General features: G+C 43.5%; 1 protein-coding gene across 2 annotated transcripts in view; it reads right to left on the bottom strand.

The window, feature by feature from the left end:
- The window catches only part of kmt2a (lysine (K)-specific methyltransferase 2A), a 39,209-nt gene that overhangs the window by 14,392 nt on the left and 2,667 nt on the right, over positions 1-22,150 (bottom strand). Inside the window, exons 2-24 of one of the 2 annotated variants that reach the window (XM_020088293.2) lie at positions 14,302-14,374; positions 10,857-14,170; positions 10,074-10,251; positions 9,594-9,822; positions 8,755-9,449; positions 8,578-8,651; positions 8,243-8,479; positions 7,971-8,117; positions 6,759-6,857; positions 6,421-6,541; positions 6,142-6,255; positions 5,711-5,895; positions 5,450-5,626; positions 5,085-5,195; positions 4,345-4,418; positions 1,757-1,971; positions 1,567-1,661; positions 1,337-1,474; positions 1,072-1,230; positions 740-851; positions 560-638; positions 284-444; positions 47-193 (exon numbers count right to left, since the gene is read on the bottom strand). In XM_020088293.2, coding sequence (XP_019943852.2) covers positions 47-193; positions 284-444; positions 560-638; positions 740-851; positions 1,072-1,230; positions 1,337-1,474; positions 1,567-1,661; positions 1,757-1,971; positions 4,345-4,418; positions 5,085-5,195; positions 5,450-5,626; positions 5,711-5,895; positions 6,142-6,255; positions 6,421-6,541; positions 6,759-6,857; positions 7,971-8,117; positions 8,243-8,479; positions 8,578-8,651; positions 8,755-9,449; positions 9,594-9,822; positions 10,074-10,251; positions 10,857-14,170; positions 14,302-14,374 — 6,934 coding nt within the window. The remainder of the gene's footprint in view (positions 1-46; positions 194-283; positions 445-559; positions 639-739; positions 852-1,071; positions 1,231-1,336; positions 1,475-1,566; positions 1,662-1,756; positions 1,972-4,344; positions 4,419-5,084; positions 5,196-5,449; positions 5,627-5,710; positions 5,896-6,141; positions 6,256-6,420; positions 6,542-6,758; positions 6,858-7,970; positions 8,118-8,242; positions 8,480-8,577; positions 8,652-8,754; positions 9,450-9,593; positions 9,823-10,073; positions 10,252-10,856; positions 14,171-14,301; positions 14,375-22,150) is intronic. The other variant, XM_020088292.2, reaches the window with a different exon arrangement.

Below are 22,150 nucleotides of genomic sequence, written 5' to 3'. Positions count from 1 at the left end.
TTTCTATGACAAAATGTTTTTTTTTTCCAGAAATTTGTATTTATACCTGGAGAGGGCATGGGCCTGGGGCCTAGGGAGCGCTGACATGGGGGGTAGCTGGGATGTCGATTCCTTGAGTAAACCCTGAGCTTGGGGGTGTTGGTGGGGGAAAGGGTGTCAGAACGCCTCGGGGATTCAAATGGATCAGGAAAGTCTAAATATGAAAAAATTTACACATTTAGGTTCAACACATCATAGTCCCAAATATAGTACAGACTAAAAACTGAAGTAGTCTGTAGGTTACCTGCTATGGTAGGTGGGCTGTGTGCTATTGTACGATTCTCCTCGGAAGCCATCATGTTCTTCAGGTCAGTTTCTACCACTGGAGGGTGACAAACTAGGATCCTACAGGTGTACACACAGCGCTTTCGAGCATCTAAAGTACTCCAGTATACCCTTGAACACCTGTAGAGATGAGAATAAATTAACTTGCATGGCAATTTAAGTTTCCTCTTGCAGGTGGATTTACTTTAATTGTAGAGACAATAGTAATGATGGCACTTAGCAAGAGAAGACTTACTGGTATCCTACAGGAAAGAGTTTGCGTTTGCAGTCTGACAGTTCAGTCAGTGTCCCCAAACAATCAATGGTCATGGAGCCTGTAATGATGAGGTTTGAATCAGCATTTAAGAGACACTGACAGTAAAACAAAGAAATGGGGCCACAATCATCGACAAACAATTAGCAGCAGTCAACCTACCTATCATCGTGTGGACATTTTCAGGCTCCAGTCCTGCAAGCCACTTCCTCCTGAGACTGATTCCCTCCAGGTCCACCAGGACCCTGCGGGTTACCTCAAACCCAGACACCACCTGGAGGAAAAATACACAAACAGGATAGGTGAGTAAAAAATAAAGAATATTAAGTCACTTTTCCGACCCTGTAATGGTCCATCAACACAAGATAAATATACATGATTTTGCAACAAAGTTTTGAATATTTGGACCAAGACAATTTATGGTGTCTGCAATCTAAATTTATTAATTTGTAATAATCTTTGTTATTATATCCTAAATAATAGTATTTCCTTACTTCTCCCTTGATGAGGTCCCTGTGCTTTGGGCAATAGACCTTCTTGTCCTCCAGGAAGATGCAATGGCACTGGCGGGCGCACATGAAGTGGTAGTTACTGGTGCATGAGGTGAGGCAGCAGCCAACGGTAGCCCCTGGCTTTTGACACTTCTCACAGTGCTACATAGAAAGTATAAAAGTATTAATATATATCAAACTCAGTCCAATAAATATACATTCAAAATTAAGTGTGGGAACTTGTGATGGACAAAGTATCCCATCTTACCAGCTGTTTTCCCCTGAGAACAGCCATATGAACATTTTTCAGTGCGCCATCATCATCCTCAAACACCTCAGCAGACCACAGCGCACAGTTCACATGGGTCCACCCATTCTGGCCGATGTACAACAGCCTGCCACCCTCCTAAAACATACAAAAATGGTGTAAGTGACATATATTCTTCTTCATAGACCCTTGTGTGTGTTTAAGAGATTTTGGGTGGATTTTTGACTCACATTAGTGTTCTCGTCTCCATATTTCAGACACAGAACACACTGCCTATTATCAATAACACCCGGCGGCGGAGGGAGCTCTGGGCTGTCTTCACGATCTGAAGAGATGAGATCAATTTAGAATTTGTGAATAAAGAGAAAGTGACAAGATGTGAGAAACAGTGTTCGTACACACAACTGTTTATTATCTTACCAGATAGGAGTGGAGGTGGTGGTGGTAGAGAGGGAGGGAGAGGAGGGGGGGAGGCTGGAGAATCTGGTTCACCGGGGGTTTTGGGTCGGGGAGCTGGTATGATCTTTTTCACGAGGTGGGGGTGCTCAGCGCGGGAAAGCTCCTGTCTCTCCTGCCACTGGGCGTAGTTGTGATCCAGGGATGGAGGCAGCACAGCATTCGGGAGGAGCCCATTGCTGGGTAGTAATGACGAGCAGAGATACAGACATTTCAATTAGTACCAACATTGATTATTTTATTTACAAAGCACTGATGTAAACAACCGAACTACCAAAGTTCAAATAACCACACATGTCACTATGTGGATTTAAAACTTAAGTGAAAACTAAGGACATGAAAAAAAACTCCAAGCACATAATTCTGGGTTAAGGGGAGCCTCAACCGGTGGTTGGACATTTACCGACTTCTGGTTTCCATCGCTTCTGTACAGCATCTAATCTCAAGTTTGGATGTGCATGCTATCCCTCTAACCTTCTAAAATGTTATTGAGGATTAGGTAAATTACATCTTGAGACATTAATTGTTTCATTGTTAGTCTGTGCAACGGTAGATTTCGTTCTTAAATAGATTTACTCAACTTAAATCATGTCCTTACAGACATTACAAATATATACTATAAACAATCAGCATATGATGATGTAAATATATCTTCTCATTCCTGAATTAACTGATATTTATTGCTTAATCTTATTAAACTTCCTTCAAATAAAATTCCACTGAACCATTGTGATTTTTAAATCTCAATGAGAGACAAGATGTGATTCTGAAAAATATAATTTAACAAATCTTTAAATCAATATAAAATAGAATGCTGCCTTAAAGTAAGATAATGCTTATTATTTCCAAAGCATGACTTTGAATGTTGGGGCTTATGGACACTTTGATGACACCACAGGAGCAGTATGGAGGCTTTTTTTTTATTTGAAGAAGTGCTTACCAAGTGTTTTGTGGACTCAAACACTTCACCCACTGCTCCGTCGGCATAGTGGTGGGTAGACAATGAGTGAATTTTAATTTTTGGGTGAACTATGCTTTTGAGTCTAATAAACCAGCAGGGGCTTTAAAACAGGCATCCATCCCATGACGGCCACAGGATCCACTGCATGGATCACTAGTTTCCTGGACCGAAGCGCTGATACATAACGCAACAGAGCAAACTGACAAGTAAACCACAATTAGACCACAAGTATGTATCAGAGAGCCATCAAATGAAATTTGAAACTCGTACGGTTAGCCTCCCACAATGCCTTGAGGCGAGGCAGGATAAATGGCCTAGGAGAGGCGATAGCTCCACTTAAGTGAGTGAGTTAGTAAATTAATGAATGTGAAGGAGCGTGTAGTGGTTAATTCCAATAGGCAGAACAGTACAACTCACTATTCATATACATTGTGAAAGGTTCCTGCTGCCATATAATGGCTATGACTTATTCTTTCTTATAATCTAGATAAAACTGAAATCTCTGTGAACAGCATCAATTATTCATAATGACCATTTTATTATTAATCATTGATATAAAGGCACCAATCAATATATAATATATGTAATTGCAGCTGTGGGGAGTTGATTTCATTGACCCATTAGTCAGTGCAGACTAATATAGATACTGACTTCATCTTTCCACTAAATACTGTAATAATCACATCAATTAGCCTTCAATCATCACTCCCTCACATTCATCACTGAACTGTCCAGTGAGTTCATTAATCAAACAGACTGTGTAATCAGTTTCATTACTGCAGCTTTAAATCTTGACTGGGACCTTTAATCACATAAACTGTCCTGACTTAGGTTACTGCATGTTGAAAAAACACACTTAAGTCATTTCTTGAGCTGTTACAGTTGTGATTTACAAAACTGACTAGCATAAAACTTTGCAGATTTCCACTCTTACAAATCGTAATCTTTCTACTTGGCTCAAGTTTCTTCAGGGGTTGTTGGTAAAGTCAGCCCACACACTTTAGAAATATTAATTCAATGCTTTCTGGTTCCTTCTTATACACAGACGATGATGCTGCAGCTTCTCCCAGATAAACCACATCTTACTCTTCATTTCAATAATTACAGACCTACAGTTCCTGAAAAACGGCAGTTCTTCTTCTTTCAAAGGTCTTGGAACGGGATCACGTTACGAAAGTACCCAAAAAAATTCTTCTGTGTAATTACCAACATAACTCACAGGCAAGTTTATAAAATTACAGCACATCACACACTTCACAAAATTGAGAGCAATGCATGCTGGGAGGCATCTTTAAATATTGACCTTCAGATTCTTCATGTTAGTTTGAGCTTTCAGTCAGTAGTGTTTCCTGACTGTGTGGATATCAAATCGTTCAATTTGAAATAAAAATAAAACAAACCAGTCAGTGCATAACTTGTCTTAATGTAGAAAAACATTTTTGAATAATGACATCATAACTCTGTAAAAGTCATCGAGAAACAACTGGTAATATAAATGATGGCTTACATAACTCTAATGAGTTAGTCAGAAGAGTTGGACACGGACCACTGAACACAAACTCTTGCATTGACTTTGGTGATAGACACTCACTTGGCAGAGACTTTTTGCCTTTCCCAGAACCTGGACTCTTTCGCTTTGAACCATGGGAAGATCCGGTCCATTTGCTGAAAGAGAAAACATGCAATGAAGTTTGCACACTAAAGCATTTGCACAGACCATAATTACGGGCAAGAATTTGTAGTTAGTCACACTGTAGCTCAACAGAAGGGCCCTAGCTTGATGCTGCCATACCTTGACTAATATACTTCATCTATTCCTGCTGCAGGGGTACACCAATCATAGGACAAAGTTATTTTTTGTAATGATTAAAAACACAAGATGTATCGGTGAACGTTTTTGTGTGTCAAAAAAGAATATCGCATCATATAACTTCATACAAACACAGCCTGAGTGAGAGCCTGTGAGCTGCTCTGCAATGTTGTATTACTGATTCAATCTATAGCATTAACATTGACAGGTACACAGACTAAAGAGTGGAAGAATTTCATTGATGTTACAAATGCAGCTGAAACTAAGAGGTACGACAGTCAGCGTAGACGGTAGAAACATTTTGGACCATAGCGCAAGCATGAGGTAGAGCGAGCATGTGGTAGCGCACACATGCAGTAGTGCAAGAGTGCAAGCGAATACACGGCAAATAGTACTGCATACATTGCACATATCCCCAAGTTAGGGATCTTAAATGTTATTATGATAAGTGTAAAAACAAATCGTGCAATTTAGAATATGGCGGGCTGCAACAGTCTAGATAATTAATGAGAAGTTCTTACCCGAATAAAGAAAGACTTGACCATGCTGTTGGCTTTCCTGCTCTCCGGCTGGCCACCGTCACCATTGATGGCCGTTTGAATGATTCGCACAACGTCGTCACTAAACTCCAGCTGGGAGAGAAATGGTGAACAGACACACATATGGAGAGTAATTGTTAAAACAGTGAAGTGGCGATGGACACTGGAAAAGTCATTTAACATAACTATTCATCTCCCTGACAACAGATTCAGAAGAGACCAATAGTTAAATCTACAACTGAAACTTGTTGTCATAGCTTCAAAGTTATGTCCGTAATAGATACAAATTGCTCTTCTAGATGAAAAAAACTCATTATTCCAGACAACAGACTGAAAAGGTAACATACCACTGAATTGTAGCGGCCTTGATCCATCTTTTTCTCAACATTGTCCAGGTCTGGAGGGGAGTCACTGGAAGGTGTGGAGGTGACTTCAGTCAGGACTGGAGGATCTGGGCCCTCGGGGGAACGACGGGACGGAAGACTCTCCTCTGTCTCTGGGTTCAGATCCGGAGGCTTCACCGCCTGCCCCAAAGCCAAAAGTTTACACACTGGCCAATATCACTATCATGTTCATTAAGCTGAAAGAAGTAACAGTGTGTTTCTGACCTGTCTGTAACGCAACAGGTGTGTGGATGTACGCGAGTTGAGCAGTGCAGTGAGGACGTGGCGAATGCAGCCCTGAAGCTCCCTCTCTAGCGCCGTCCTCCACTCGGCCGGATGGCGTTCAGTACATTTGGTACAAGTGTAGGCAACACTCTCTGGCAGCTTTGACAGTAGCTCATACATTTCATCTGGGGGACAGTGGGAGATGACAGGTCATTAATTGTGTGTTATTAAGTTTATCGTCTTTCATCTCATCAGCATGACAGCGCTCCCAGGGCAGCCTGTCAGTCATTTGCACAGACACTGACAGCTGACAAGACAAATAAAGAACAAGTGCTGGGAAATATTAAATACAGAGCTCCAGTTGTAAGGAAAAGAGAGTAAATTTGTGTTTTAATACATGTTTCTACCTGGCTTGTGTGGGGCCTACTAACCTGTCAGATTTTCACACTTGGCATGAACCCAATGGTTACAACGACCACACTCCATCATCTTGCTGTCATAATCGTCATCATCATAGCACTTATCACACAGTGGGCAGAAGTTCCCTGAGGGGTAAAACGGTGACAGTTACATTCTGAATAAACTACTTGGCTTAGATTGAAATGTCTTTTTAAAGATGTTGCTTCAAAATACAGAACAGATTCTTACAGAATCCTTTTCCTTTTAATGTCAGAAAAAAATCTGAGGTGTAATATATACTCTGTCCTCACCTTTAGCAAAGAGTTTGGCACAGTCATGACACATGGAGAAGTCATGCGACCATTGGGCATCCCAGGACTTCCCAGGTTTAGTGGCTCCACAACTCTTACAGCGCACACACTTGGTGCAAACCTGAAAAGAAAGAGCACACAGGCAAGGCAGTGACTACATGGCCAAAACTTGCGAGCAGTTGTTTAAAGAGCAGAAATGTAAGTGACGCTATGAGAGGAGTCAAATGTTTTCATAGACACAGCCAAACTAACGTTTGTCAGTGGCGCAAACTGTGGTAGTTACACAAAGGTGAAAAGGTAGACGGTGTCTAAATGAAGAGAGGTGAGTGTGTCCATACCCAGACTCTCTTCTTCTTGGTGGGTCTGGTTGGATGGTTGGGACCCAGGCACTCCGGGTGATAGCTGTTGCGGCACTTATCGCACTCGAGCAGCTGCTGCTACGGTGACAGATAAAGAAAGTGAATGATTTTAAAAATCATTTTAAAAATTAAAAGTGGCAACATTAAACTTTCCATGCGAAACAAACAACAGATCTGTTCACAGCAAATTGGCAACAAGTATGTGACCTGGTTTCAACACATTGTTATCATACAGCTTGTACGTAACATGCCATGCATACATTTAACTACAGTGTAATAGAGTTAACTGAGTGGCACATTCACTATGGGCTTCATGGATGGATGAACATCATAATTAAAAGGCATTTAGATGCAGCTACTATTAGAGCTGAGCGTGGCAGTGTTTGTAGACAGCCATTTAAGTGGCAACTAGAGTCAAGTTTACCTGTGGGTTTGGGTCAACACATTTAGCCCACGTTAAGGCAACACACAGTTAATGTGCTGCAGCGCATTTTTCTTTTCTAAACTATGAGCCATTGTGCTATTTATTATTGTTAAAAATAATACATAGACAAGTTAAGGACCTTCTCGTGACACCACTTAATATTTATCTGGAAATGAAACACTGCTTAATGCTTGATACAATATGTACGTTTTATGATCATGCAACACAGATCTGTGATGCCGAAAGCCTCCGATATCACCAGGAGTTGAGATTTCAGCCGCACTGAGATGTGAGTTTAGAAAGTGCTAGAGGTCTGCTGCTATTCATCTGGTCACATATAAAAGCCAATCAAAGAGATATATTGCTTAATGCTCTTTGGGCAGAGATTTGGGTCAAAGAACTGGCTGCAATAAATCAGTTTCCATACCATTCACATCTTATGCCACGAACTACTGACAGACCAATAACCAACAAGTTCATACAACCTAATTAACATGTAGACACTGGACAAAACCATCCAACAAGCACATGATTGTGTTGTGTAGACCAAATATGTTCACATATATTTCTGACCTAACAACCATGCTAGACTAAGACCATGAGTTAAATAATAAAATCATGGAAGGAATCCAAGAAGCTGATTAAGTGCTGTCTTCTGGCAAGCTTCTTTCTGAGGAAGATTCTTTAGCCTTTACACTCTGTCACTCTAAACTAAGCTTCTTTTGTGAGCAGCTTTGAAATGAACAGAACTGAACTGAATGGCTTACTTTAGTTTTCTGGTGCTGGCGCCCACAGACCTGGCAGAATCGACACCGTCGACAGCACCAGTTCTCAATCTGCTCCTTTAGAGGGCGCTCCGATTCCCCCAGGCAAAAGAGATGGAACGGTTCACAGCATACCTGACAGAAGACAAACTACCAATAAAGAGACAGAGAAACAGCAGACAGAGGAAGGCAGCAGGGGAAACAGAGAAGATTTGTTATTACACAGACAAATAAATAAGACAAGTTTTAACAACAACGAAGACAGTTTTTTTTACCTCAACATTACCGCTGCTTGCACATAAGAAGCAGAGCACCCTGGGTGTGACCGGCATGGAGGTGAGCAGGCTGAGGCCACCTGCCTCCCACACCTTCTCCACATCATGGTCCTTCTTGAAATCCACTCTGATACGATGCACTCCGTCGCAGGGCGCTCTGGACTTCGTCTGGCCCCTAGTCGAGGGAGTGCTCAGCCAGTTTAAAGTACTGCTGCCAGGGGGTTTAGTGGTCAGCGGCTTTAGGTGATTGTCACACAGGAGAAGAGAGAGAGGAGTATGAATATTGGAAATAAAGTACCACCATTTTTAGAAATAAAAAAGTGACTTCCTCTTACCTTGTCTTTTGGTCTCTGTTTGGGAGATGGAGGAACAATACGAGAAGTTGGCTTCTTCAACGTTTTTGATTCGACTATTAAAAACAGAAAGGACATAACATTCATATTGTGCTGGATATGAACTATATATTTAAATTTACTAAAAGGAACACGATGCAACCATTTGTCTTTTTTTACCTGTATCTGAAATATTTGTATTGGCGCTCTGCTGTTGCAACGAGTGCTGCTGGGGCTTCTTCTTGGACTCGTTAAGAGGAATCTTGGGTGAAGCATCTTTTTTTGGAGATGTCTGACTCGTAAGAGCCCGTTGTTGCTGTTGGGGTGCTTGATGAGACTGCGTAGACTGGGAGGGGGAATTCTGGGCTGAAGATGACGAGGAGGATGAGGATGATGACGATGACGAAGAAGACGACAAGGAAGAGGAGGATGACGAAGAGAAGGATGTTGGTATAGGCAGATGTGATTTTTGTCCCTTCTTACTGGTGACACTAGCCATGACAGAGACCTGTTTAGGCTCTGGTGTTGGGGCTGGAGATGGAGCCTGGGCTGTGACTGTGCTGGGGGTCTGAGGTGAATCAGCAGGGGCAGGGGAAGATGTGAGGGCGGGAGATGATTGCTTTGAGGATGGTTGCTGCCTTGACTTCTCCTCTCCCAGCTTAAGAGGAGGAGTTTCACTCTTTCTGCGAGGGGGCTCTTCCTTGGGTGGTGCAGGAGACAACTTAGGGGCAGACTCTGAGTTCACTCCTTTACCCGGATTGAGACCCTCTCTCCTCTCAGACAACCTGTACTTTTTCTTGTCCTTCTTACTTTTGCCTTGCTTCTGAAGAAACATCTTTGAGGGCATCCACTGCAAATTCTGACACTTCCTCATCCTGTAGATAGTGAAATTTACAAAGTTCAACACGGCATTTCTCAAAAATCGAATTAAAAAAACTTGTTTGTAATAAAATGATCTTCAATACTCTCTTGAGATTAATAATAATCTTGTACACCAAAGGGCTCATCATCTTACTTACTTGCAGCATTGCTTTTTAATGTTTCGTCCTCCAAACTTAGGCTTGTCAAGACAGTTAGTACAGACACCACAGTCCTCTGGAACCTGGCAGCCTGAGCATTGGCCACAGCGTCGCGACCGACGTCCCTTCTTGGGAGGAGCTTCTTGAATGGACTTTTGACGTGTTTCTCGTGGCTTTATGGGAGGGGATTGAGGCTCTGCCTCTTCAGAACCTGCTACTGATGACTTGTCTGTAAAAATGAGAAACATCATTTATGCAATTTAAAGGTCCAGTGTGTAAGATTGAGGTGAAAGGGATCTATTGGCAGAAATTTAATGTAGAATAATTCTCATGATGTTTTCACTAGTTCATTTCATCTAAATTGTATTAACTGTAGTTTTCTTTACCCCAGATAAGGCCCTTTATATTCAAATACTTTATATTTACATCTAGGGGGGCCTCTCTACGCCACAAAGTTATGACAATAAAACTGTGCCTTACCATCATTCCCCATGGAAGATAGGATCTTCTCTCTCTCCTCCCAGGGCAAGGCACTAAGTGTGGGCATATCATCAGGAAAGACTGCCCGATTACGGCCAAGAGCCACAGCTGCACGACGACATACATGCTTGATGCGTGGACCACGGACTGAGGTCTCTGACGAGTCACTCTCTTGACCCTGCTCACAATCATACATCACCACAAAAGAGTGAAACAAATATTTGAAGAGCTTCATAATAAGAAGTGAATACACAGATAGTTATACATATTCAATACAAAAGGCTGACATTTTAAGATGTTGCTTATGTCCTTAGGATGCTAGATCTTATTTGTTCACTAAACCAAATGAAAATCTCATCAATGAACGATGTGCAATAATAAAGATGATGATGTGGTGACAGGGGGGGTGGGTTGGTTTGAATTTAGCTGAAACAGTTGAAGATGTGCAGTGACTGCCTAAGATCATTTAATCTTTAGATTAAGAGCAGAAGAACAGATGAGTATATTCTGTACAGAAGACAATACTTTCAACAGCAAAGCCAGTGCAGCGTTCTGCATAATGTATGAAGCAAACAGAATTCCCCTTATGTAACACCCTCCGTGGGACTTTCCTATTATCAAGTTTCAGTTTGAGTACAAACACAGATTTCTATTTTTAACAAATCTTCATAGCAGCATGTCAGAGCTACTTGCTTGTGGCTTTTTAATGTGAATGAGAGAAACGGAGAAGAATTTAGGTGAGACAGAGTGATGGCAAACAATGAAGGCAACAGGCAAACTGACCTGGACCTTGGTCTGGTCTGCAGGCTTCAGCTTACTCTTGTTCAAGTTAAAGAGCTGTGCTTTGGCCTTCTTCAGTAGTCCGACTACCCGCTTGTCACTCACAGGCTGTTTCTCTGCTATGTCCAACACTGATCCAAGAGAGGAGACAGGAAGCTGTTGTCTGCCCGGCTGCCCTTGAGGGCTTGCCGTCTGCTGGTTAGGAGCACTTTGTTTCTCCTTCTCCTTTTCTGCATCCTCCATTTCTGGTCCTTTCTCAGAGGGTCTACCTTTTTTAGGTAAGCGTCCTTTAGCGATGGACACAGGAACAGAGGAATGGGGTCCACGTACCTCTGAGGAGGCAGTGTCAGAAACCGTGTCAACTGAGGTCGATTTTTTTCTCCCTGGAGCCTTTTTTGGAGCAAGAGATAAAAGAGCATCTTCTAAGTCCCTCCCATCTTTCCTCCCTTCCTTCTTATTCTCCTTCTCTTTCTCTCTGTTTTTCTCTGAATCCCTTTCTTTTTCCATGGGCGCAGGTTCCTGGGGAGCTGGGGAGCTTTTTTCTTTACCTCCTTTACCAGCTCCTCTGCCTGTGTCCTGGGCACTGGAAGGAAAGATAGGGAAAAGTGGGGAAGAAGTGGCTGATGTAGTTGACAAAGGTGGTGGGTTTCCAGCAGCTCCCCTCCTGCTTTCAGGTGTCCCTTGTGAGGCCAGACTCAGGGATACAGTAGAGAAGGTGCTGAAAGAAGCAGGAGTTAAGGCACTAGTGGCTAGTGGACTTGTAGAGACCCCTGGCAATGAGCTGGGGTTACTACTTGAGACAGAGCCCATCAGCACAGACCTCTCAGAGGAGCCTTTCCTCACAGATATCTGGCCTCCAATTTGGCTGCTGCGTCTGGTCATTGAATGAGAAGGAGACCGCGGGTGGCCACGTAGCGTTCCAGTGACAAGTCGCCTCCTGCGCCGCGAGGATCTGTTGGAGCCAGAGGATGACTGGTGTGGGGAGATAGAGCCAGAGATGCTCCCAGAGGATGACTTCAGGGTAACAGACTCGAATATCCTTGAGTGGGCCTCACTGGGTGTAAAGCGTGGAGCGCGGAGCAATGGGCTGCGTTTCTGGAGTGGTGCATCAAAGCGGGATGAGGAGGGATGTTGGTGGTGGGTATGGCTGTGAAGAGGGGCAAATAGACGAGTTCCTGTTGCTGCTCCACTGCCTGGTGCCGGGAATGCCACTGGAGCAGCTCCTCCTGCTCCACTAACACTTTGGGGCAACATCCCAACATCTTCAGCTGTGAGAGGGGGAGGACGGAAGTTGTCAAATACAGGCTTACGAATGAGGCCTTCCTTGGCATATTTAGCAGAGGAAAAGTACTGATGTTCAGGGTGGGACAGGGATGTCCAACGGAAGGTGGGCTCCCTCAAAATTGAGCGGCTACGTTTGTCTGCCAAGCTGGACAGCACTGACGGGCCAGACAGAAAATGAGGCATCCAGGGGGACTGCGAGTGGTGTTCACTAATAGCAGCTGTGTTGGAGGAAGCTGACTGTAGAGGCTGTGGAGGGGTGAGGAGAGGGGGAGGTGGAGGTGAAGAAGAGGAGGAAGCTGTGGATGAAGCTTGCTGGGAATTTACAAGTGTAGAGGAGGACATCAGCACTCCTGTTGGTGGGCTGATGATGGGCTTTTTAGGCCCAGAGGTGAGAGTCTCTCTCACTCTCTGGCTCTGACCTCCCCGGCCAACTGCTGATTCTCTCCGGCCCCGTCGACTCCTCTCTGCCGGCACATGCTCATGCTCAGGCTCTGGCTCAGAGGGAGGGGAAGGAGGCCGTGAGCTGTGCAACAGGTTGCCCTCCCTCTCTCCTTGCGAGGACGGAGAATGATCCTCTGGCTCTGACAAAGCCTGTGTGGCCTCGGAAGCCTGGGAGTCACATGATGAGTCATCCAAGCTTGGGCTGCTGGATCTGGAAGACTCTGCAGAGGAGAGCTGGGAGGAATGCTGCGACACAGCACTTGAGCCACAAGATGCCGCACTACTGCTAAATCGCCCATTGGTGGCATTGTTGGTGTTGTCATTGTTGAGCAGACTGGCAGCAGTTGATGGAACTGCAGGGATAGGGGCAGTAGGTGTAGGAGGGGGGAGGGAGTCATTTTGAGCAGAGGTACCAGTGCTAGTAACAGCAGGTGTAGAGACCAGCGCAGGAGACAGTGAGGAAGTGGTGGTGGTGGAGGTGAGTGGGGCAGATGCAGAGACAGATGAGGGGTTGCTTTCTAACCGTGGCATCTTCATATGTGGTGGTGGCATTCCAAAGCTGCCCTCATCTTCAATGAAACGCTTAGGGGTTTTGATGATGCGAAGGGAAACAGTGCTGACCACAGGCATGATAAACTGTCTGATGTTCTTCAGTTGTGTCTTCCTGATGCCAGCTTCTATGGCTCCTGTCCCACTGCCCCCGATGGATACAGCTTCTTTCTCCATTCGCTTCTGTGCTCCTTTCTTTGCTCGCTGCAGCAGCTGTTTAGCGATGGTTGCATCAGTGCGTTTAGAAGGAGGCACAATTCTGACAGGCTTTCTATGGCGAGGGCTTTTTCTGAGGCCCACCGTCTTGCCTGGCTTAGAGGAAGATGGGGAGGCAGGTGGATTGGAAGAGTCCTGGTCCTCAGCTCCATCTACATTCCTCAGCATCAACTGCTGTGGAGTATGTGGTTCTGCACCTCTGTCACCTCCTCTGGCCCTAAAGGCCTTGCTTTTCCCTTCCCCACCTTCAATAGAGGTAGAGAGCTGTGCTGCAGCAGCAGCAGCAGCAGCTGCTGCCTCAGCTTTGAGCCGCTCAGCAGAGGGTGGTCGCCCACGTCTCCGTCGGGGTACACCAGGCAAAGTCTTAAGCCGTGCCTTGAGAGGGGTAAGTTTAGTTGCTCTTAGCCTCTTCAGGTTGGTAACTTTGGATTCCCCCCGCCCCCCTTTGGGAAGCTTTGCCTCACTGTCATGAGGCTGAGTAGAGGCAAGTGGCATCCTCTTGGCACCCTTTCTGTCTGTGTCCTCCTCTGTGTCCATGCCCAACTCAGACCCAGCCTGCCTACCGTCATCCCCTGCTGCATGGCTGCCTGTACTCCAAGCTTTCTTGCTACTTGAAGATGGGGGTCGACCTCTTCTCTTTTCCCCAGTGCCAGGTGGCCTCCCAGGCAACCTTTTTACCTTGTCAGCTGGCCTTTCTGGACCCTCAGGTTTTGTCTGTGTGGGGGTGGGAAGTGAAGAAGGGGAAGGTAGACTTGTAGCAGCTTTCTGGGCAGTCAGGGCCCGTGGTGGTCGGCCTCTGGGCTTCTTCTCTTGTATGGGTGGGCCCTCTGATAAAACCCAAGAACGAAATGGGGGACATTTAGGTGGCATGGAAACATCAGATATATAATCAACCTGTACAGGAATAGGCATCTCAAGACAACTGCAAAGTCTCTAGGCCAGAAGGGAGTTACTTTACCTGAAGAGGTTGTTGAAGTGCACTGTACTCTTTTCTGCTCGTCAACCATCCCAAATCCTCCAAATGCTTCATCCTACAAGAAAAAAGGAAAAACTCCTTTATGATCATACAATTTAATTTATAATGATAAAACTTATTACAAAATCGATCATGCTACATAATTGTCAGCTGGCTTAGATGGGCAACACTTATATCAGTTCAGAAGTTGGACTCAGATAAATAATATGGCTTCAAGGCTATAATGAAGTGCTCAATCACTTTCGCCTGCTGGCTCACTCTGTGCTTTCATGTTCTTTGGCTTTCAGGGTGACATGTCTGTAGCCAGAGAAGTCTCAAACCACAACAGAACATTTGAATTGCTAACATCCACATCTTACTGGGTGACTAACACATTGCGCTGCATTCCTGCTCCCGGAAGGAAATGTTAAAATTCTAAGGTGGTTGGTCAGTCATTGTACAGTCAGACAGAGAGCCAGGACAAGAACACAGACAAAACAGAGAGGCCTTAAAGGGATAGCTCACCCAGAAATTAAAATGCACTCATTATCTACTCACCAGTATGCCGATGGAGGGGTGGGTGAAGTGTTTGAGTCCTTTAAACACTTCTGGAGTCTCAGAAGTAAACTTTGTAGCAGCTGAATCCGATACAATTGAGGTAACTGGTGACCATGACTTCAAACGTAATAAAACAACAGAAACAACTTAACATGCCTCCATACTGCTTGTGTGGTGTCATCTAAGTGTGTGCAAGCTCCGACATTTATATTCGACTCAAAACTAGGTCATTAACACCATGTTTTAAGCCTAAATGTCCTCTGATATCTTCCTACGAGATGCATTCACGGACTGTCTGATGTGCTGACGTCCTCTAGCTTAGTTCCAGTGTTTTACTACTTCAAAAGTCTCGGTCACCAGTTACTTCAATTGTATCGGATTCGGCTGCTAAGAAGTTTACCCCTGAGACTCCAGAAGTGTTTTGTGGACTCAAACACTTCACCCACCCGTAGATCTGCATAATGGTGAGTAGATAATGAGTGAACTATCCCTTTAGGTCTAAAGCCATATGAGCAGCCCTGTGAGGTTAAATGCTCATTATACAGCTCCATCACACAAGATGTGTGGTGTGATGAGGTCTTGTGGTGCACAAGAACCATGTTGTTACCTTCCTATGGTGATATGTCATTTACACGGTAAGCATTTCAGAGGATCTCAGAGCTTATCACACTTAGCTTTTCAATTAAGCTTTTTCCTCTAGTGTTGGAAAGGTTTGTGTATGTAAAAATGTTAAAATTCCATAGTAAAGTTAGGTCCTCCAAAAAAAATGCAGCTCCTGAATGTCTCATCAGAAGTCTAGCCAACACTTCCATAGCATCATGATGTCAGATGGCCCCAGTTTGCATAATGTATGCCCCTTAACAAAGCCAGTTAAACCAAGAGCGAATGTGAACATTTCATACATATGCTGGAAGTGGTTGACCAGTCACTATGGAGTGGGACAGCCCGCCAATCGGGGCAGACTGAGCTATATAGGGAGGTAAAGGGCTGTAAAGAGATGTAGACATCTGACATCGACTTCTCAAAAGCTGATTTATTTCTCTTTTTTCCTCTCTTGGTACATGACATAAAAAACAAGTCTTCATGTGTTTACAAGGCACTGGGACAGATATGCATCAAAAAGCATTTGAGAACCTGATATGGCAGATCAACCAAACTATAATGAATTATGTGCCATTTTTTTGCACAACAAAAAAATACTTTATTCCAACTTGCAATTGAGTGAGTGTTATTCCACTCACGGAATTACTAACTTCAACATGTTTTATCTGTGACTTAATTTTGATGGGGGTGATTCAAGAAATTGTGATTTAATGTGATACACTGTAAAAACATACTGAAAAAGAATCTTTCCTCTCATGCTCTCAGTACAGCTTGATGTGCAGGCATGAAGTTAGCAGAGGATGATTAACATCTTGAGGATTCAGTGTGTGCCACTACCTCTTGGAATCAGAGTGTGTGTGTGTTTAAGAGTCGAGGTGAGTATGTCATTTCATCATGTTTATTTATAGCAGCATGCAGGGATGCAGTCGAGGTCTCGTTGGCCCAGTTTGTAGAGCAGCTGCTAACCAAGTGTGCGCACACAATTACATGCAAACTGATTTGTACCAGCCAAGAATTTCACAGGTCTCGAAGTGAATACCTGATACCTAATTTAAAAAGTCCTAAACCCATGAATGTGTGCTTCTTTAGTTGTTCACAATCACAATATAAGCCTGGTAGGATATATAAACCTGAGCATCCTCCACTCCTCATAGTGCAGCTGAGCATCTTTTTCCTCTTACATTCCCTCGTCACAGTAATACCAGCATCCTCTCCTCTCTAAGATAGCTTCTGCTCTTGGTTGGTGTTGTTGCGGAGAAGAGGGGGGCGGAGTACCAACACACGCCTCTGACTCGCTGTGATAGTGCGAGTAGCAGTCAATGACATCACAACATGCTTTAGTAGGGGAGAGTGCACAGAGCAGACTGTGCACGTTCATGGTGCACATGCACACTCGAACATGTGCACATGCACCTTCCGATGCTGTCAGCCACACGAACACTTCACACATATAGAGAGAAGACAAAAACCTGCGCATGAACTGCACAGCGAGATGTAAACAAGCGGAGCACAGGAGTGAGGTTTGCGGGGGAGGGGAGCACAGCCGAAGCAAGCAAGCAAAGCAGAGCAAAGAAAGGAGGAGGTCTGTGGGAGGAGGGAGAGGAGGAGAGAAGAAAGAGACAAGGAAGCAGCATTTTGACCACATGTACCATCAACAACAGAGGGAGCATGGCAGTCTCCTGGGAGCAGAGGATGAAAAGGGTTTCAACATGCTCCTGCAGCTGCTTGCCAAATCCCAATCCAAACAGGCCTCCCACACACGACAAGGCACCTCCTTTCTCCTGCTCCATGCCATGCTCCCAAACACATATTCAGTCACTCACTGCTTCCCACCCACTGACTCCCGAGCCCTGAGCAGCAGCATGTGAAACACAAGGCTCACCATGAGCTCAATAGTAGGGCAGGCACACAGAGGTAACATCAAGAAGTAAACAAACACTGTAGTAGACTAGCAAGGTGAGGTTCATGCACTGCCTTTCCTTGCAACATGCAAGGAATAAAAAGTTACTGAAAAAATCTGAGTTTCCTTTTTCTTTTTCCTCTCTTTTGCTTAAAAATTGTACAAAAATGTTTTTGAACACTGTTCTAGTTCTTCTCCTGCTGTCGCTCTCACCAAAAGATCCTGAGCAGTTTGACTTCCTGCTGCTCTGTCACATCTCATGTAAATGATCAATACATAAATGAGTGGATATGAAATCCCAAGATAAGAGAAAAGGAAACTGATCTGAATCATTGAGGCAGCACCATCATTGAGGCAGCACCATCATTAGTCGCGAGAGGTACTGGGGACTGTCCCTGACAGTTATGTGACGAAAATGAATTTGGTTTGAGGTAAACCTCTCCAACGGAAAGCAGAGGGGACTTTCACTAAAAATCAAGACAGCGTTTAGCAGAAAACAAACTGATCCCAGACGTTTCCTGGGCAGGATATAAACCAGGCTTTCATCTACAGAAGTCTTTCCTTAACTATGGATTCTCAGACTACCTTTAACACAGATTATATTTTAGCACCTAGATTAGTTGTTATTACTTAAAATAAATACACACAGCTTTAACCTGCATGAGCTCATAAAAGCTGTAATTAATCACAATAAGCCCATTACCTGTTGAAAGTGTATGAGCAGACAAAACTAGAGCGCACCTCTGCCAAGGCTATCTTGAATATGTCTGATTTTACTTTCATACTAATTTTCCTGAAACAAATATTGAAAAATGCCCTATTTCCCAATGTTATGGAAAGGGACAAAAAAATTCTACCCCCTTAACTAAATCCGCAGCATAATGTAGCAGGTTCTGGCCAATACCCCATCCCTCCACCAAGTACTTTTGCCTAATCCTACTGACAAATAGGGTTGGGCAAATGGACAACATCATTGTGTCCCTTTAGCTCAATCCAACCAACAATCAGACAGACCCTGCCACATATATAAATGTTTAAACAGAAAGAAGAAATTTGCTGAAAATTGAATCGTCTAAATTTACCCTAGAATGGGTCCTTTATATTTTAATACTTTGTATTTACTTTGGAAGTGGTTCGTCTCTACGGAGGCGGCCATGTTTCTTACAGTAGCCCAAAACTGGACAAACCAAACATCTTTTCAGTTTTTATGACAACTGAAGGCTGGACAGGTTCTATTATATATTTGAAAGGGGAGGGTGAGGTGAGGGGTGTTCAGCTGCAACATGCAACTTTACCACTAGATGTCACTAACTCCTCCACACTGAACCTTTAATATCAGGTCTGAACATAACAATTCTGTATTTTGATTAAATTCTTAGTGTATCTGACACATTGAAATAACACAGCTATAGACTCGTTCTTCCCACACATCCTGTTTTATGAGCTTATTAATCCAAATACTGAGGAACATGGTTCAAAAATATGTGTATGTAAGATGATATGAATGAAAGTTCATCGTGGAGAACAGCATCGTCAGCAGTAACGTGATACAAAACGCTAAAGCATCTCTCTCTGTAAAATTTATTGGAAGTAGAGAAACAGACAGTTCACCCATGCTTGTACAGTGGTTGTGGTTTTAGAGTGGCAGTTCTTCTCTCACAGATCTTTCACAACATAGTGACTTGCAGAGATCACACAAACTGACAAACAGCCATGTTTCATTTAGAGCTGCCATCAAATTAATTGACATCAGCTGATACAACGGCCACCAGCACATTTTTATTTTAACACAGCGATGCTCAGCATCAGCTGATTGTTTTCTATGCTACATTGCTAATGATAATGATGATTATTAGTGATTGTTGCTAATTATTAGTAAAGCATGGTAAACACACATCATCAATTGTGACGTTCCACTGTAAACACTCTGATTTAGTACATACGCCCAACCCTATTGACAAAAACTAACCAACAGACATGTGAAAAAATTAGGAAAATAAAACATATTCACTAAGAAAATACTTGTATAGCCCCCAGTCAAGATGCTATCTGCATCAGATATTTATATTCATGAAATATTACATTGCAAAAGATGACGGTGAGTACTTTTGGAAGATGGAGAGTTGGACAAAGGCTCAATGTAGAAGCTTGTTCTGACTTTTGTTTAAACAAAACTACTATGAATCTGTTACCAGATAGACTTACTGCTACTTATTAATATCAGCATACTCCATTGTACTTTCTTACCTATGTGAATTAAATGAGCTAATTGAAAACTCAATTACAGTTAAAGGTATTACTTTTCTCACTACATGTAAGCTAAAGTTGCAACCATATCAATGTGTGTTGGGATTCGTAATATGAGACTCTGGGGCATTTTGACACATTCCTTTTCAGAATCATGATTTGACAACCACTCGTATGATTAAAACCTACATTACTAGTAAAGTTTATTCTATGAGAAAACCGTCGAAAGAAATACAGTTAAGATTTGGAGTTAACAAGGGAAGAAAGAAGATGGAGCAGTCTATTTTTTTTTTTGCTAGAAAGTAGTCCATTAAATTTTTTCCTAAACCAGAAACAAAAAATACCACAAAATGGTTTAATGAGAAGTTAAATTGAAACACAAGAAACTGTTCGTATTAGAAAACAAGTGTCTCATCTCAGCTACCTAACCCCACACACCGCAACACATTACTCTCCGACATATTTAAATAAATGCAAAAATGAACATAAGCCTGAATTTATAAATTATCAAGATTTCAAACAAATCTTGCTAACAAATGCATAAGAGCCACAATGAATAAGCAAACTGAGAAACTTTAAGACGTTATCCACTTAAAGATAGAAAAATCTGAATGAATAATGGGGAGGAAAAGAGTGGTACGAGTTTGGCTCAGACTGAGGGGAAGGATGTCAAATAAATGTTTAATTTGTCAGGTCAGGACCCTGTCAGTCACTCTGATGCTCTTAAGAGGTCATTCTTCCTACTACTCTGAGAAAGAACACACATTTTCTTGACACATTCCAAGCAGCTTACCTCTTACATTTACTGTAGAGACACTATGCATCATCCTTTCCTGGAATACAAATTGGAGATGAGTTCATACTCATATATGGCCCTCTGATGACATATCTCTTCAAAAAGGCCAAAGAAGAATTCCAAGAATCAAGCCAACTACTGCTGCTAATTATACAAAGCAGTGTACATGAGTAATATGAAAGAATATTTAAAATCCACTCTGAGTCACTGCCTAAAACATCTTGTTTCCTCCACCAGAAGGAATTACCCTGTGGTGGGACTGTTTTGTAACCCCTGTCAGCCCCCAAGCAAAAGGTGGACATTTGTTTTTTTCATGTGTCCAAACACCAAGTGCAACTGTTTCACATTTGCTCGACAGGAACACAAACCAAAACAAAGACCTTCCGGGGAAAGGTACCTTCTCTTCCTACACCTCGCAAGTAGGGAGACACAAACAGTCAATGGAAAAAGACAAACAGACTGATTGGCATGTGTGCATGGTGTCTGTCTTGCACACACACAGGCTGGGGTCCGTAGACACACACACCCTCCTACCCACCCAAGTAGGCCACTTGAATTGAAGTTCTAATCAAAATAAAGACAAAGAAGGCATGCCCACTTCTGGGTGCAATAAGGGACATAAAGTCTGAGGGACACCCCTACCAGCCACACACACACCCCCACACACACACAAAGAGTAAGACGACACAATTGTCGCTTTCTCCCAGTCAGGCAACTCCTAAGGCAGAGGTGAAAGCTCCTTGCCCGCCTGCTGTAGTAGTATAAAGCCATGGATGGGAGGGTCTGTGACTAATTCTCCTCCCAGCGTTGTCCCGTTGGGAGGAGGGGTGTCGCCCCACACCCTTTGATATCCCTGCCTGTGCTCTTTCAGCCGCCTGCACTTTGTGAGAGCTAGAATAAAGCAGACACAAAGCTTCCTGCTCCAATCCACACGCTGTCTCTGGGATGGGTAAGCGGGTGGGGGGGTTGTCTTCGATTTAAATAGGCCAAACACCTGCTGGACTGAAACCCCTTCCGCTCAAACACACCATTTCTCTCAAACCAGTGAGGCAAAGAGACATTTAGTTTGATACATCTTTTCAGCTGCACTTTTGTATGAATGATTAAACATTGATAATGATATGGGGGAAGGATAGATGCAGCAGGAGGCATGATAAAACGGAGCATGGACAAAAAGGGAAAATGATGCAAAGCCTGATTAGCTGGACAGTGAGGTTGTGGGGGGTGATAAGATCACACGTTTACAAAAAAAAGTCAACATAGACTAAATTCAGCATCAAAACAAGCAACAACAATTTGGCCGGATCAGGAAAATGAATTCCCTACACACATAAAGCCAACAAATGCCTTCATTAAGGCAGCAACGGCCGACAAGAACCCTTTTGAGCCACCCCAATAGGCTTAGTGATCCATTCCAAAGTGGCAGCTGTCAGAAGAAAAGTTGCTCTGCCTCTCAGACGGGGTTGTGTGTGTCTGAAGTGGATTTGGGTTTTTCTGCTTGGATGGAGGAAGGAGGGCTGACAAAGTGTTAGGCTGGCACTCAGTTCAGGGTCGCCCTGTAAGCTCAGCAGGCTGCAGTGTGACACTGAACAATCCTGCCCCATTCTGGCGAGACAGGCACTACGCTGCTTCTCTATTAAATCCCCACGATGCGTCCGCATCGTCCACTGGCTTCAGGTGCCAGGGGGGTTTAATGGTCCAGTCCTGTTTCCACGAATCCAAACACTGCTATCTTCTCATTCACTTGA

Source organism: Paralichthys olivaceus, chromosome 11 (genome assembly GCF_024713975.1).
Source record: "Paralichthys olivaceus isolate ysfri-2021 chromosome 11, ASM2471397v2, whole genome shotgun sequence".
Classification (NCBI taxonomy): domain Eukaryota; kingdom Metazoa; phylum Chordata; class Actinopteri; order Pleuronectiformes; family Paralichthyidae; genus Paralichthys; species Paralichthys olivaceus.
This window is presented reverse-complemented; position numbering and strand designations above follow the sequence as displayed.